General features: G+C 43.3%; 1 protein-coding gene across 8 annotated transcripts in view; it reads right to left on the reverse strand.

Annotated features, from left to right (window-relative positions):
* The window catches only part of DNAJC6 (DnaJ heat shock protein family (Hsp40) member C6), a 482,733-nt gene that overhangs the window by 106,474 nt on the left and 360,862 nt on the right, over nucleotides 1-15,397 (reverse strand). For 5 of the 8 annotated variants that reach the window (XM_069232501.1, XM_069232498.1, XM_069232499.1 and 2 more), the window contains one exon: nucleotides 441-521. In XM_069232501.1, the coding sequence (XP_069088602.1) occupies nucleotides 441-521 (81 nt within the window). The remainder of the gene's footprint in view (nucleotides 1-440; nucleotides 522-15,397) is intronic. The other 3 variants (XM_069232500.1, XM_069232497.1, XM_069232495.1) reach the window with 1 other exon arrangement.

Consider the following 15,397-nt stretch of genomic DNA (forward strand, 5'->3'; position numbering starts at 1 on the left):
TATTTATTTTAATTTATTTAATTTATTTGTTGTTTTTATTTGGCACATAGAAGATCCAAGAGCATCAGAGTGGCTTACATATAATATTGTATGGAGTATAAAACCTAGGTAGTAATGTGACACAAAAGTATAAGGGAAGAATACACACAAGATAAACTATGTTAAATCAAAACTACGTACATAATAATGTAAGATCCATCAAATGACTGGTGCAGATACGAAGGTCAGTAAGGAAAACGGAGGAGGTAATTTAAAGTGGCTTTAAGTTTCATAGAAGAGATCCAGGAGCTAAAAGTCACTAGGAAGGAGTTTAGGAATAAGAAGAAATTGCTTTAGGTCTTTTTCAAGTGCAGTTAGAGATGTTGTAATGTGGATGGAAACCGGAATAATATTCGTGTTTACAATGAAGCTTTTACAAATTAAAACAGTAAAGAACTCACCTTGTGTACCAGATGTATTTCCCCACTCCCAGGGTCCAGAAACATCAGGCTGAATTGAAACAGATGGGGTTCCAGAAGCTGCTGATTTAAATATGCATATTTTTATGTTAGAGCTCGTAAAAAAACCGCACATGGTTACTGCTAAAATTCATCAATCCCACACACACGCACACACACACACACACACACACACACACACAGAGTCAGTCAGACCGCACATTAGTAAAATGTTTCAGCATTCTCATTGAGGAATTAAAATCTAAGCCCACAATCAAACCAACTGATGGCTGCTGAAACTTGGTGTTGAAGTAATATAAGTTATGTTGTCCAATTCAAGTTCTGTTGAATAAAGACAATATTGAGGAGGCTCACGGTCCTTTCTTAGGTTAGAAAAAAGTGAGGTATACAGAATCACATTTTGAAAGTACCTATTACCTTTCAGATTTTAAATTGTAACAAGGGATGCTTCTTAGGCAATGCAAAACTGGACAGTCACCTATGATGCAACCAACAGTCAGAGCTACCTGTTTCTGGGGTGTTCGGTTTTCATACTTTCCCATGAAGGTGGGAGTGGTTGATAAACCTAACAGTTCACAAAAGTCACACATTCTGCTCAGTTGCCCAATTAACTATTTTTTTCTGTGTAGGAAAATACTTGGGCAAAATGTGTTTTGCAGACTTATGCAAATCTACTTTCTGCAAGAGACTGCAAAGTATAATGAAGTATTACTAACATATGAGGCAAAACGCTTTGAACAACCCTTTCTGCTCACCTCAATTAATCCCCAATGAGTTATTTTGTAAATATCAGCCCACAAAAACAAAGGACCATATTAGATATTAGCTGGCATCTGTTTATTCTACTACCTGGTTATTTTAGGGGATCTAGCTTGAAAAAGCTTATTTCTGCAGCTAAAAATGGGTAGTGAATATGATTAGATTTTGTTCAACTTTCATGCGTATATTGTTGATAAAACAGTGGTGAGCACCATTGTCCTTAAGTGTTTCTGTAGCGTCAGGATTTACTGCACATTTATGGATTTGCAGTATTTGCTACATAAGTTGCCACAGATATTGCACGATTTTCAGATTTCACAAAAACTAGTGTTACTAATGATTCTGCCAAAAATGTTTTGCATAATTACATTTTTCGCCACATAATTAGCATAACCATGCTCCTTAATCAGAGAAGCCGTGAAAGTGTTATTGCACAGCAGAGTGGTTTAAGTGTTGTCATTATGATGATGAAATAAATCTGTATTTCATGAGCAACCATGCAATATTTTCATAAATCTGTGATATATGGGTTTGTACTGCACTTAATTTTGTACAAGCAATAGAAGCATCATACATATAAATATTCAATGAAAAAACAAAGGTTAACCTGCGTTGTACTTAGGAAGACTTTATTTATTCTTTTATACAAACCAAACCTAAAATTCACAAGCATTAGAAATTCTTCAGGTATAGTTATACTTTCAATTTATAATTTATGAACCACCTTTAGCAGAATGGACAGGCACAGAGTGGAGTGAGATACAGTGTAGTGGCATACACTGGAATAGCGTAGAGTGGATTGGCTTAGAGTGGAGTGGCATACAGTTGAAAAACATACACTGGAGTGGGGTAGTATAGAGTGAAGTGGCATAGAGTGGAGTGGTATAGTGTAGAATAGCATAAGTGGAGTGGCATACATTTGAATAGCATATATTAGAGTGGCGTAGAATCGTGTGGCGTAGAGTGGAATGGCAGAGTGGAGTGTCATGGAGTAGAGTTGCGTACAGTGGAATAGTGTAGAGTGTATTGGAGCATAGTGTAATAGTGTACAGGAGTGTATTGTAGACTAGAGTGTCTTACACTTGAGCAGCATACATTGGAGTAGTGTACAGTGGAGTGGTGTACAATGCAGTGGTATAGTCCCCCATTGACATCAACACGTTCCCATTGGAGTGTGTTAGAATGTAGTGGCATGCAGTGGAATAGCATAGAGTGGCACAGAGTGGAGTGTTTAGAATGGGCTGTGTAGAGTGGAGTGATATACAGTGTAGTTGAGTACACTGGAACAGCATAGAGTGGAATGGCTTAGAATGGAGCAGCATATACTGGAGTGGGATAAGGTGGAAAAGTGTACAGTGGAGTGGGTAGAGAGGAGTGACAGAGTGGAATAGCATATAGTTGAGTGGCATAGAGTTGTGTGAGATACAGTGAAGTGGCATACAGTGAACAGTGTAGATTGAAGTGGTGTAGAGTGGAGTGGCATACAGTGTAGCAGCATAGAGTGGAGTGTTGTTGAGTAGAATTCTACAGTGGAGTGTTGCAAAGAGGAGCAGGGTGCAGCATAGCGGGGTAGACTGTAGTGATGTACAGTGTTACAGTATACTGTGGACTGGCATAGAGTGGAGTGTTCTAGAGTGGAGTAGTGTAAAGTGGAATAGCATATAGTAGAGTGATATAGAGTGAAATAACATTGAATGTCACTTGTGTACAATGTAGTGACGTAGAGTAGAGTGCCATATAGTGGAACAGCGTACACCACAGTGGCATAGAATGGAGTGTTGTACAGTGGAACAGGCTACAGTGTAGTAGGGTACAGTGGATTGCATAGAGTTGAGTGGTGTACAGTGGAATAGTGTAGAATACAGTGATGTACCTTGTAATAGTGTACAGTGAACTGCAATAGGGTAGAGTGGCATACAGTGGAATGGCATACAGTGCAGTGGATTAGACTGGAGTGGAATAGAGTGGAGTGGCAGAGAGTGGAGTGGCGGACAGAGGAGTGGCATAGAGCGGAGAGGCATAAAGTATAATAGTGTAGAGTGTTGTACAGTGGAGTAACATAAAGTAGAGTGGAGTGGAGTGAGGTACAGTGTAGGCACATACAGTGGAATATAGTAGACTGGAGTGGCATAGAGTGGAGTGGCGTACAGTGGAGTGTTGTACACTGGAATACTGTACAGTGGAGTGTTGCAGAGTGGCAGAGTGGAGTAGGATAGAGTGTAGTGGGATAGACTGTAGTGGTGTACATTGTGATAGCATACTGTGGAGTGGCGTTGAGTGAACTGTTCCAGAGTAGAGTGAGGTACAGTGGAATACCATAGAGTGGAGTGGCATACAGAGGAGTAACATACAGTAGAGTGGTGTAGAGTGGAATAACACTAAAGACCTCATTACGACCGTGGCAGTTCGAGGACCGTTACGGTGGAGGTGGCAGTCTCACCACTCCAGACCCAGCAGTGCAGACCCACGTATCAGGAGCAAGGCGGTGTGGCCAACAGCAATGTGGCCACATTGCCGCCAGGCCCACCAGTTCGAGTGGACCGCCGCAGCTGGCAGGGGTCTCCCCTGGGCCAACGGCATGCCTCACACCGCCAGCCATATTACAAGGGTGCTTACCGCCAGGTTTTTTTTTGGGGACGGTTGCTCAGCCACAAAAACCCTGGCTGTTACGTACTCGGCAACAGGAATAATCATTTGTGTCGCCCCTACTCGCACCCCCACACCTCCACACACCCATACAGACACACATACATGCACACACGCACACACAAGCACACCCCACACACATGCATGTCAGACACACACCTACTCTCCCATTAGAGTCGACCCACCTTCCTGACAGGGCCACACTGCAGCCCAGATTGAGGAGGTCATCTGGGAGGGGGGAGATGGTGGCGGTGACAGCCACCGCATACCTGCCCATCACCACCCATGGGCCTCAGTCCCCCATTGACATCAACACGTTACCATTGGATTGTGCGCAGCGGTGTGAACCGCAAAGGGTTCATCTCCGTGCAGTATCCGCCGTGCTGAAATGTGGCACATAATATAGCGGGGAGAGTCTTCACGTCGTGGCGGTGCAGGTGGTGGGACCGCCTCTCTCGCACTGTCACTCGGCCTGGTGGTGGCTGTAATGTGGCCGTATTTCAGTGGTCTCCTGTGTGAGCCTCTTAATACTGTGGTCAGGAGACTGCCATCATTGGTGGTATTTCGGCGCCCGCTAGTGCAGCGGTCTTGCCAAAATACCGTCAATGTCGTAATAAGGGCCTAAGTGTTACTGGTGTAAAGTGTAATGAGGTAGAGTGAAGTCACATGTAGTGGAGTGGCATACACTGAAGTGTCACACAGAGGAACAGGGTCGAGTGTAGTAGGGTAGAGTGGATCGTCGTAGATTGGATTGGAGTATAGTGCATTTGTGTACCTTGGAAAAGTTTAAAAGTATATTGTCGTATAGTGTAATAGCATACAGTGGAGTAAAGTAGACTGAATCGTATAGTTGAGCATTATACAGTGGCATAGTGTATTGTGGAGTGGTGTACAGTGCTTTGGTGTAGACTGGAGTGTGTTAGAGTGTAGTGTCATACAGTGGAATAGCATTGCATAGAGTGCCGCACAGTGGAATGGCATACAGTGGAGTGTTGTAGAGTGGGCTAGCATAGAGTGGAGTGAGGTACAGTGTAGTGCCATACATTGGAAAAAGCGATGAGTGGAGTGGTTTACACTGGAGTGGAATACTGTGCAATGGCATAGACTGGAGTGGAATAGAGAGGAGTGGTGTACAGTGGAGTGGCGTACAGAGAAGTGAAGCAGAATACAGTGGCTAAGAATGGAGTGGCTTACAGCAGGGTGGCATAAATTACAGTATATTAGAGTGGTGTACAGTGGAGTGGCATAGAGTGGAGTGGCATAGAGTGGAATAGTATAGAGTGGAGTGTCATACAGTGGTGTTGCATACAGTGGAATAGTGTAGAGTGCATTGCTGTTAGAATGACCCCCAAAGTGTCATACAGTTGAGCATCATACAATGCATACAATGGAGTGTGTTAGAGTATAGTGGCGTACAGTGGAATAGTGTACAGTTTAGTGGCTCACAGTGGAGCAGCACAGAGTAGAGTGGCATACAGTGGAGTGCTGTAGAGTGGACCCACATAGATTGTCATTAGGTACAGTGTAGTGGTGTACATTGGAATAGCTTAGCGTGAGTGGCATAGAGGGGAGTTGTGTATACTGGAGTGGCACAGTGGAATATCATACACTGGAGTGGGATAGAGTGGAGTGGCATAGAGTGGAGAGGCGCAGAGTGTAAAAGAGTAGCGTGGAACGGCATAATGTGAAGTAGTGCAGAGGAGTGTGGAGTGGACTGGAGTGATGTACACTGGAGGTGCCATGGAGTGTAGTGTTGTAGAGTGGAATACTGTAGAGCGGAGCGAGGTAAAGTGTAGTAGACTTTTGTGGCAAACAGTGTAATAGCGTAATGTGGAGTTTTGTAGAGTGGAGTGACGTACAGTGAAACAGCACAGAGTGTAGTGGCATAGTGTGGATTGGCATACAGTGGAATGGCATACAGTGGAGTCACATACAGTGGATTAGGTTGAGTGTTACTGGCATCCAATGTAGTGACATAGAGTTGAGTGGCATATAGTGAAACAGCTTAGAATTACGTGGGGGTAGAGATGAGTGTTGTACAGTGCTGCTATCAGGGTGTGATGCGTTTTAGGGACATCTTCTTGAAGGTTCTTGGATATGTTGTAGATATCCTTTCCCCCTAGGTGAATGATCATTGCCCTCTTCTGATCGTCCTCTACCTTCGTTGCTTCAAAAAACAATATGACTCTTGCCACCCAGTCTCTCCAGTTTGGAGCTTGTGCTGATGGAGCTCCTTCCTCCACAAATGGTTCTATGGGTGGTATTACAGACATGACGACCTACAAAAAAGGGTGTGGGCGTGAGACCTGTGAAAAATGCCTCCGGGCCGTGTCTCTGGCAGCGCAGAATTATTATTATTTTTTTTTTTTTTTTTTGGGGGAGCAAAAGAGGCTTGTGTCCAGTTTTATCAGCACTCAGTCATCTGGGTCTCCCTCTGCAGGCATTCACAGCATGTGTTGTACTTTAATAATCAGGGCTCTTGGCAGCTAAAATTTATTATTTTCAGTGGCCTTTTGGGTTCCTATGCCTGGAAATCTCGTACTTTTCCACAAAGAGGCAGTCTTTACTCACTTGGTGTAGTTGAATCAATCTCCCAGTGCGGTAGGGAAAAAAAGAAAATCCATTCCTTCTTAGTATATTTTCTTTTTTTTTTGACACGCCCTCTCAGCTGATCGCTTGCCGGCCTCGATGCTCCTTTGATCCTTGGAGCGAGGCCGCGGCAGCGACGCTGTTGCTGGGCAACACGTTATTTTCAGAGCCTTCAGCATCCCCCAGGCACGAGCACCGCACGCTGCGGCTGCCGCAGGGTAGCGCGAGGAAGGCTTTGAGGGTTCTGGACCCTCGTCGCCAAATTGTAGTGTCGGTGACGGCCGGCACTACCACTAAATGATGATAGCGGACACAGGTATTTTGTTTTTAAACAACGGGTCTCGGACAGACGCGTGTCCACAGCAGCCGCCCTCAGACACAGTAGTCTTACGTGTCTGATGCGGCGAGCTCTGCCCACGCCCCTCGGCCGGCCGCTCTTTTATTACCCGGGTCACATGACCTCGGGTTAAACCAGACTGCAGGCCCCTCGACAGGGGGAAACACCACGAGGTGTAGGGAGAGGTCACACCCCTCTACACCATACAACTTAGTCAGTGTCCGGCGCACAGAGTCATCACTGGCGCGACACTACAGAGGACATGGATAAAATATGAGGAAAACGTGCACTGATGCTTCGCACCTATTCCTCATATTTAAACCTTGCCCGCACCAAAAGAAAAGGGGTGGTTAAAGCTTAACAAAAAATTAGGAGTTCTGGACTGGAAGGTGAGAAAAAAGTGTGTTACAATTGTCATTTTATATTCTGCTTTTTATCACACTTTTCCCTCTTACCTACCATTTATATTTGACCAAGGCACTGACTGGATGGCGATGCATGTCATTAAAACACCGCCTGGGTCAAGGTGACGGTTTTGGCATTTTCAAATGTATTTTTCACTTCTCAAGGGGGAGGAACTGCTAGACAAGCGGTTCTTACCTCTGCTCTTAACGGCCCAGCTCATGATCTTGTGCAACCACTTGGCCATATATGAGCCCAAGGTGAGCAGAGGTTTCCGAATCCAGGCTCTCCAGTAAGGAGGCTTTGCACATATTCAACCATACACACACAATAAACATAAACACAGCTGCACTAGCAGATATACAACCACGCAAAACAAACACACCCATAATAATACACTCGCATACACACACATAAGCATCACTCACACATGCACACTTGGATGCAAACTACACACATTGCTAGTTGCAGAACATATCCGCCATCTTAGCGCATCTTACTCGCCAGAAAACCACATCTTTGGCAAAAGATGCAGTTTAAAAAAAATCTGGCGTACAACCATTGCCAGCTCATGCGGAATTGTTAACTTTGCATGAGAGGACAATTGGCGAAAAAACTACCACATTCGAGGTCAAGTATAAATGAAGCTGTCAATGTTTTCATTTCTTAAGTGTGAATGTGCTCATGTAGACTACTGGGTTGTCTGGTGAATTTTTTAGTGGGTTAAGGAACACACCCGAGTCTTTCAACGAGGTAGTTTTGTAAGACTATTTTACCGGGTGTCGGGTGTTTATGGTAGCCAGAAGCATAATTTTAGTGAACAACCTGAGTGTGGGAAAAATTGTTTTTGAGTGCAGTTAAGCCTAATATTAAGTAACTGGCCTCATGGCAGGTTGCCTTGGCAAGACTGAAAACTGAGGAACATGTTGTGTTGTGTAGGTTTTGCTTATATGCTATTACAGAGAGCTTGGCTATCGTGCTCTAGGAAATCACTGACTGAAGTATATATATTTAGATTGAATAATTGACTGTAGTTCTACACATGCCACAGGTTAAAAATGGTCAAATTTGTATTCCATAAAATGAGCATGGTGTCAATATAATGATTATATTCTGCTAATTGTAAAATAGGGTTATTTCTTAAAATCCTGCCCGTTGGGCTGTCTGCAGCAAATGTGGTAATTTGTCGAGTTAACACCTGTGCGGAATACAGTGCAAATTCACATACCCCTGTTTGAGCATGTGTGCTACCACGATACAGGTACTTTTCATGATACTCCAGAGAAGCAAACTGAGTCCTTGCATCTGTTTTTGTAAGATTGACGGAAGTGGCAAACGTGATAAATAACTGTGTCCTGCCATTTTCCATGTCATACTGGTACCTTGATATTTTGACAATACCTGTGCCTTTGTCAGAAGATTCAAATACAATTCAATTATTTATTTTGTAGGTCTTGCCTTTGACAACAGATTTGCTGTCCCTTCTGAAAGATTTTTGTTAGCACTTAAAAACAAATCTTAAAAGGGCTTTGAGCCTACCCATTACTTCCCATTACCTGCTTCATTGTCAGTCTTATTATCTTGCTTTTCATTGGTATTTCAGCTTTCAGTTTGTGTCTCTGTTTATTTCTTCCCTGGAGCATGGACCACGTACTGACTTGATTTATTAATCAGTGCTCTTCCGTACTGCTTCCCTTTCCCAGTGTCCTTCCACTGCTACATTTTTTTCCTTTTACTGGTACCCCCTTCCTCTTTCCCTCCTCCCACATTGTTGCTTGCCCTGCCGCCCACCCCCTTCTACATTGTTGCATGTCCGGTCCGCCCCCTCTGCTGTTTTTGCTGTCCCCATTCTGGCCTCACCAACTTCCCGCTTGTTCACTCCCCTCTGTAAAATAACACACCCAAAAGTCACACCAGTGAGTTCCAAGATACTAAAAAGATGTAGTCAGTTCTGTGCTCCTTACTCTACATGGCTTTTCTGGCGTGTCTTCATGCGGGGTCAACATGGTGAACTTTGAATCTGAGGCAAGATAATTAAACAAGTGAGTTTTTTCCATAAATGTCTTTTATTTATATATGTGTTTTTAGATATCATAGCAATGCTATGATCCTTCAGACCGCTTTAGGAAGATTGAGGCCCTCACACCCATTTCAGATGGCAGTTATTATTTATTTTTGTTATTACTTAATGTGCTTTGGCTAGCACCCTCAGCCTTTGGCTGAAATACCCTGCCCTCATTAAAAAAAGATTGATGCATAAATGTGTTATTTAACTTCTTGTTGGTTTACCTTTGCTGACAAGGTGTTATTGCCATTGTTCCTGAAAACGCGTTTTCTGTGACAGCAGAAAATAATCTCACTGCTTTACTACATGGCTAAAAGACATTGGCAACGGTGACAGGTATTGGCTTTACCAATGCTTGTTTTTAATAGTTGTTATTAGAACCTCACTTTGAGCTTCTGATCTCTCTTGTGGGCATAACGTCTACAAACTACAGTTTTGAAACACGGCCCTCAATCTGTTCCAAGTATATGGTTGAAAATCGTAGAGGGAAAATACATACAGGTGGGATATGGTTTACTGCCAGACTAACGGAGATGCCAGAGGACAAGATACATTTTGTTGAAGTACCAAAACAAATGGGGAAAGATTCATTGTTGCCAGTCACACAAACCTGTTGAAGCCTTAAGCTGTTGAGACATTTCTCTGCCTTGGGATTTACTGCAGAGATTAGTTTCCAGCCCTCTGCTCTTTCTTGTGGTGCAGTGCGGACACACCATTTATGTAGGATATGTAATCAGTTCCTGAAAGAGGGGGCAATTGGACTCTTAATAGTATGCAGAAGCCCAGGATTTGTCTTTTCTTGTTTAAACATTGTAAGTATGAGGTCAAAACTCCCAGTATGCCCAAAGTTGCTTTAAAAAGCCAGGACTGGCAGAAGGTGCAAACAAATGAAATGAATTGACTTGACAGCAAAAATTTCCCCAAACTGTATGAAGGTGCCAAAATAGAGAATAGTGAAGCTCTCATCATCTCCCATCACCAGATATGGAACTCTAAATGGAGAAGTACTACTACATATCGCATTTGGTGGTATCATAATTTACTGGGCACAGTATTACTTTATCCAGTGTTCAATGCTGAGGAACTTGTCATGATGTCTCTAGCATGCTGAACTGAGGTTGCTGCCCACCCAAATGACACCTCCCATCTGTTATCATAGAGGTGGCATGGTTTCCTCAACGTCTGCAGCTACCCCTTGCATCTGAGCAAGGGCGGGGTCTCTGCCATTGGTGGGTGTGACCGATATAGGCCCATTAGCCATAAAGGTTAGTGATACCATCCTAAACTGCTGACAAATTCTGTAAGAACGAGAAAATAATCATTGCAATCAAATTTGTTAACCACTAACACACTTCATGGAATATTGAAGGAGATAATCAGTGGACAAGTGCAGACAACTGAATCTTATACATTACTTACTAAGTTCCATTTTCGAGAGAAGTTTCATTTACTCTCAAGTAGACAATTCATTAATGTTATGTTACGTTATGCTATTTACATGATGTTATGATCTATTTATAGAGCACGCTTTCACCAATGGTCTCTTGGCGCTTATTAATGATACATCATTTGCATGGGTCAGGAGCAAAATGACGTGCTCTCATAAGTCTGTTTAAACAACCAAGGGGCAGATGTAGCAAGCAGTTTTGCCCATTCTGTGTCTATGGGAAAATGTGTTCGTACATATGGCCCCAAGTCTTTAAAAATGTACAAACTAGCCTAAATGCTATTTCATGATGCATCGTATCTGGCAGAGAGCTGCAAATGGTGAGGACAACCACTGAAACGCTCCTACCGCCTGATCTACACTTAAGAAATTTAGACCCTTTAGTTGATATCCATATGTTGACCTCAGATTGCATGAAGAAATATATTTCGTAATCTTTTCTGACACAAATTGGGGGGATAGCCCATTCATAATTTTGAACATCATGCAGCACAACTTAAATTGTATATGTTAATTCACAGGAATCTAATAATGTTTTTTTAATATGGGTGTAGCATGGGTATGTCTAGGAAGCAGGAATAGCAAACTTGCAGCCTCATTTTGAATAACATAGAGTTTAAGGCAGATGGAGTTAGGCAATCCTTTCAGCATTAGCATACTCAATCCTCGATGTGATAGTAGCCATCACTATCATTTTCCGCAATTAGGCCGATAGTAATGGCACAGTTTTCCTCAGCATTTTTAGTAGGAAAGACCATTTAGACACAGCAGAGCCCACATGAGAGTCAAATGTGAGGTTTCTATCGATCACAACTCCTAACCTTTCAGCAGAGGTTGCAGGGTTTGGCACCGAACAAAGTTCACTTGGCCAGTAAAGATAGTTCCACAAACTTTTTTTTATAATTCAACAAGACTATTTCCGTCTTGTCCGCATTTAGTATCAGTTGCTTGGTCTCCATGCAGCTGGCAATAGACTTCATTGGATTTATAAATTTTGCATAGGTGGAATAGTAACTTAGAATCTTCGGCAGTGTTGAATACACTGCAATTTTTAGATACTGACCCCACAATCAGAGGCCTAATATATGAATTGAATAGGTGCAGAGAAGTAAAGATCATTGAGAAAGCCTACATTCCAGCCTAACTGCTTTAGATGAAAACTGACTGCATGTGCTCCCCTGAAAAAGATTTGATCCACTATAGAAGGTTACCTTCAGAGACATTTTAAGGCATGAGCAAAGTGAGCAATTGCCAATGGCCCCCACCTTCCAAGGGCCCCCAGGAATGTGAACTGTTTCTCTACTAAATGTCATCCTCTCTCCCTCTCTGCCAACATGCACCTCTCTCTCTCTCTCTCTCTCTCTCTCTGTCTCTCTCTCTCGCTACCCAGTGTCATTTTAAGTATTTTTGGGGTCTCAGGCAATTCATATTTCAACTGATTTTTGTGACCCTTAAAGGTTAGCATATATTTCAGTTTTGTTTGGTATCATTCTGACTTGAATTAGCAGGAAATTGGTAATAAAACTTAACTTTGAGCCATTCAGGGACCCCCAAAACATAATTTTTTCGGGACCCCCAAAATCCTTAATATGACACTGGTTACCTGGTGCCTCTTCAGCCTGGTTGGTCAAGTTCTAGTAATCAGCCATGTCAAAAGCTGCAGATAAATCTAGCAACACCAGGGCAATATCTGTTCCCTGGTCATTCTCCCATTTTCGTCCATCCAGAACATTCAGTATAACAGACTCCGTACTGTGTAAAGATTAAATGCCGGCATGGCCAGAATGATGAAAGGCTGTGTCCTGTAGGTGTCTGCACATTTCTTGGGCAGCATGTGCCTCTAAGAGGTTTGCCGCGAATGGAAGCAAAGAAATAGGTCCATAATTTTTTTGCACCATAAGATCTGAACCACGTTTTCAACAATGGGATAACTTCCATATGTTTAAAGATGTTTGCCACAATACCTTTTGAAGAGATTGGTTGAGAAAGGTTATCAGTGGAGTATGTATTATATTAAGAAGCTCTTTCAGAATTGCTGGTTGACAGGGATCCCTCAATGAGCCAGATTTATCTTTAGAGAAAAAAGAATTCCCTAGAAACGTCTCCTACTCCAAAGAAGGTACCAGGTACAAAAATAGGACTTTCAGACCCAATCAAGTTCACTTTCTAGACCTGTGGAAGGAGTCTCAGAGGACTGCTTGCTGCTGTGGTCTGCTTAGTACTTCAGATAACTGCTTTGCTGGTCTGCTGCCTGAAGCCTGCCTTGAACCCTCAGAGGTCAGATCTGCTGCTTCGGCCCTGTTTTACTGCTGAACCCAGGAATATCAGTATGACTCCAAGGGCTACTTAGCTGGCCTTCTCATCAGAGGATCAGGAACAAGAAAAGGCTCCAACCATCTTGAACCCGCACCTGGACCCAGCCTGAGTGAGTTCTAACCTTTCCCCAAAGTGGTACTCTCCAGTTCTGGCTCCTTGGTGGTGGTATTAAAGGTGCCCAGCTAGCTGAAATTAAACACTTGGGACTTGAACATTTTTGGCTAAAAACTGCTATGAGAAACAAGAGGAAACTGGGATCAACCAGCTTCTCTATCCACCCAAGGTGCAGTGCTGGGCAGTCTGACTTTACAGCATCTCCTGTTACGGTCTTCTCTGCAGCAGCAAATCCTGTACAGTGGTCCTTGGCCAAAGGGGTATCTTGGCTCATTAAACTCTTGTTGACTTCTGCCTTCAGCTTCATCCCAGTAGTGATTTTCAATGTCCAAAAAAGAGACTTGGCCCAAACAGATATCTTTCCCCGCCACTTTGTCCAGAGGCTCCCTTACGATGGTGCCTCCTGCTCTGACACTGCCTGCAGCCTTACCCCACTGAACTTTACCTTCTCAGACAACTTTTTACTGAGATTTCCTAAAAGTCTGCAGTTAAGCACCGACTGGGCCCAATCCACTTCTTGTATCCGACTCGAGCTCTAGTGCGGTCAGCCATATTTTTTTACTTTGACAGAGTCTTGCACGACTATTGGCCAGATGTAGCAAAGGTTTTTACCCAGTCTGTGTCTATGGGAAAAAGTGTTAGTACATATGGCCCTAGGTGTCTGCGGTTGACGCTTTTATCTTTTAGGTGTTAGTTTTTAACCTTAAACTTTCAAAATGCATAACTTTGGTCCTCCTAAATAATTTTTGTTTTGATCTAGATTTGGGAGGTAAAAGTCAATCCTCTTTTTTTTGGAAGTAGTAAATTGTTTGGTAAGATTCTCCATCTATGAAGAGTGTTTTGGCAGAATTATCTCCACCATACTATTACAGACATGTCTGTAACTGTTCCTACTTAAGTTTGTTCTGTTGATCTACAATCAGCTTTATTTCAAATAACATCACTACTGTTAAATATTTTGTTCTGTTGTGCCCATGATTTTTAGCAACTACATCCTGAATGCTCAGGAAAAAAACATATCAAACACGGCACGAATAATAAGAACATAGATTAATTTACTCATTGCAACAACAGAGATTTAGCAATCTATAGATTAAGCATATAAAAAATTTACAAAAACAGCGTTTATGGACACTTGCTGAAAAGAAAGCTATTATGTTAGACCAGTTATTAGAATTATTCCAAAAGGTAAATTAAGCGCAGTAGTGTAACTGAAAAGTCTACCTTCTAACTTATGTAGTTATTCTTGATGCAAAGACCATGGGCCACATTTACGCCCTCATTATGATCTCGGCGGTATCCTCGCTGGCGGTCCATAGATGACCGCCAGCGCGACTACCCCCCCGCCGGCCGTATAATGTTTTCCCTTGTAACATTGACAGCGGCTCCAAATGGAGCTACCGCCAATGTTGGTGTGCGGTGGGAGCAGCTGCACCTGTCGAACAGATCCCTGCCCGTAAATCGGGCAGTGACCTGCGCGATGGGGCACTGCAGAGGAGCCTCTGTACTGCCCATGCCAAGTGCCCCCAAAGCGCCCCAAGATACCCATTCCGCCAGTCTTTCCCTGGCGGTGTGAATCGCTGGGAAAAGGCTGGCAGAATGGGTATCATTATCCAGAGGGCAGCGCTGCCCTGTCGGATTGGAATACACCGCAGTGTATTCTGCCATGGGGTTTTGGGCGGATCATTATATGACGGTGTGGGCCGCCATGCCGGATGGCGGTATTTACCGCCACCGCCGGCATGGCAGCCCAGACCGTCAAGATCATAATGAGGCCCTTAGTGTTTGGAAGACATGATTCTCCACTTGATAATTTGGTGGGAAAAATAGGCCTGATCTAGTCCACTTAGAGGTTTGAGACTAGCCAGGTTTCTGATAGGAAGCCTCCGCTGGCTTTGTGGAGACCCAGAGCCTCCTAGAGCCACAGTGGTGAAAGCCCCTCTCTTTGTGGGTAGTGATTCTACACATGATATATCCTGCCTGGGGCCGCAACATGGGGAATGGTGGACTTGAGCAGGAAAAGAGAAAAAGTATTAGAAAAGCCAATAGCTTTAACATGTATGTGGCATGCAGACTGGACAAGCACACATTGTACAAATATCAATCTATTATACAATGCTCTGTCTAAAGCATCTGCAAAAATGGATGCTACAGAAACAAGCATTGGCAAAGCCAACATATTTGATCTCAGTTGCCTTGCTTTTTGTGTTGTAATAGTTGTTTTGTTTATGGTGTTGTACAACTTTATTGTTGGGGGGGGGGGG

This window comes from Pleurodeles waltl, chromosome 4_2, assembly GCF_031143425.1.
Source record: "Pleurodeles waltl isolate 20211129_DDA chromosome 4_2, aPleWal1.hap1.20221129, whole genome shotgun sequence".
NCBI classification, from domain to species: Eukaryota; Metazoa; Chordata; class Amphibia; order Caudata; family Salamandridae; genus Pleurodeles; species Pleurodeles waltl.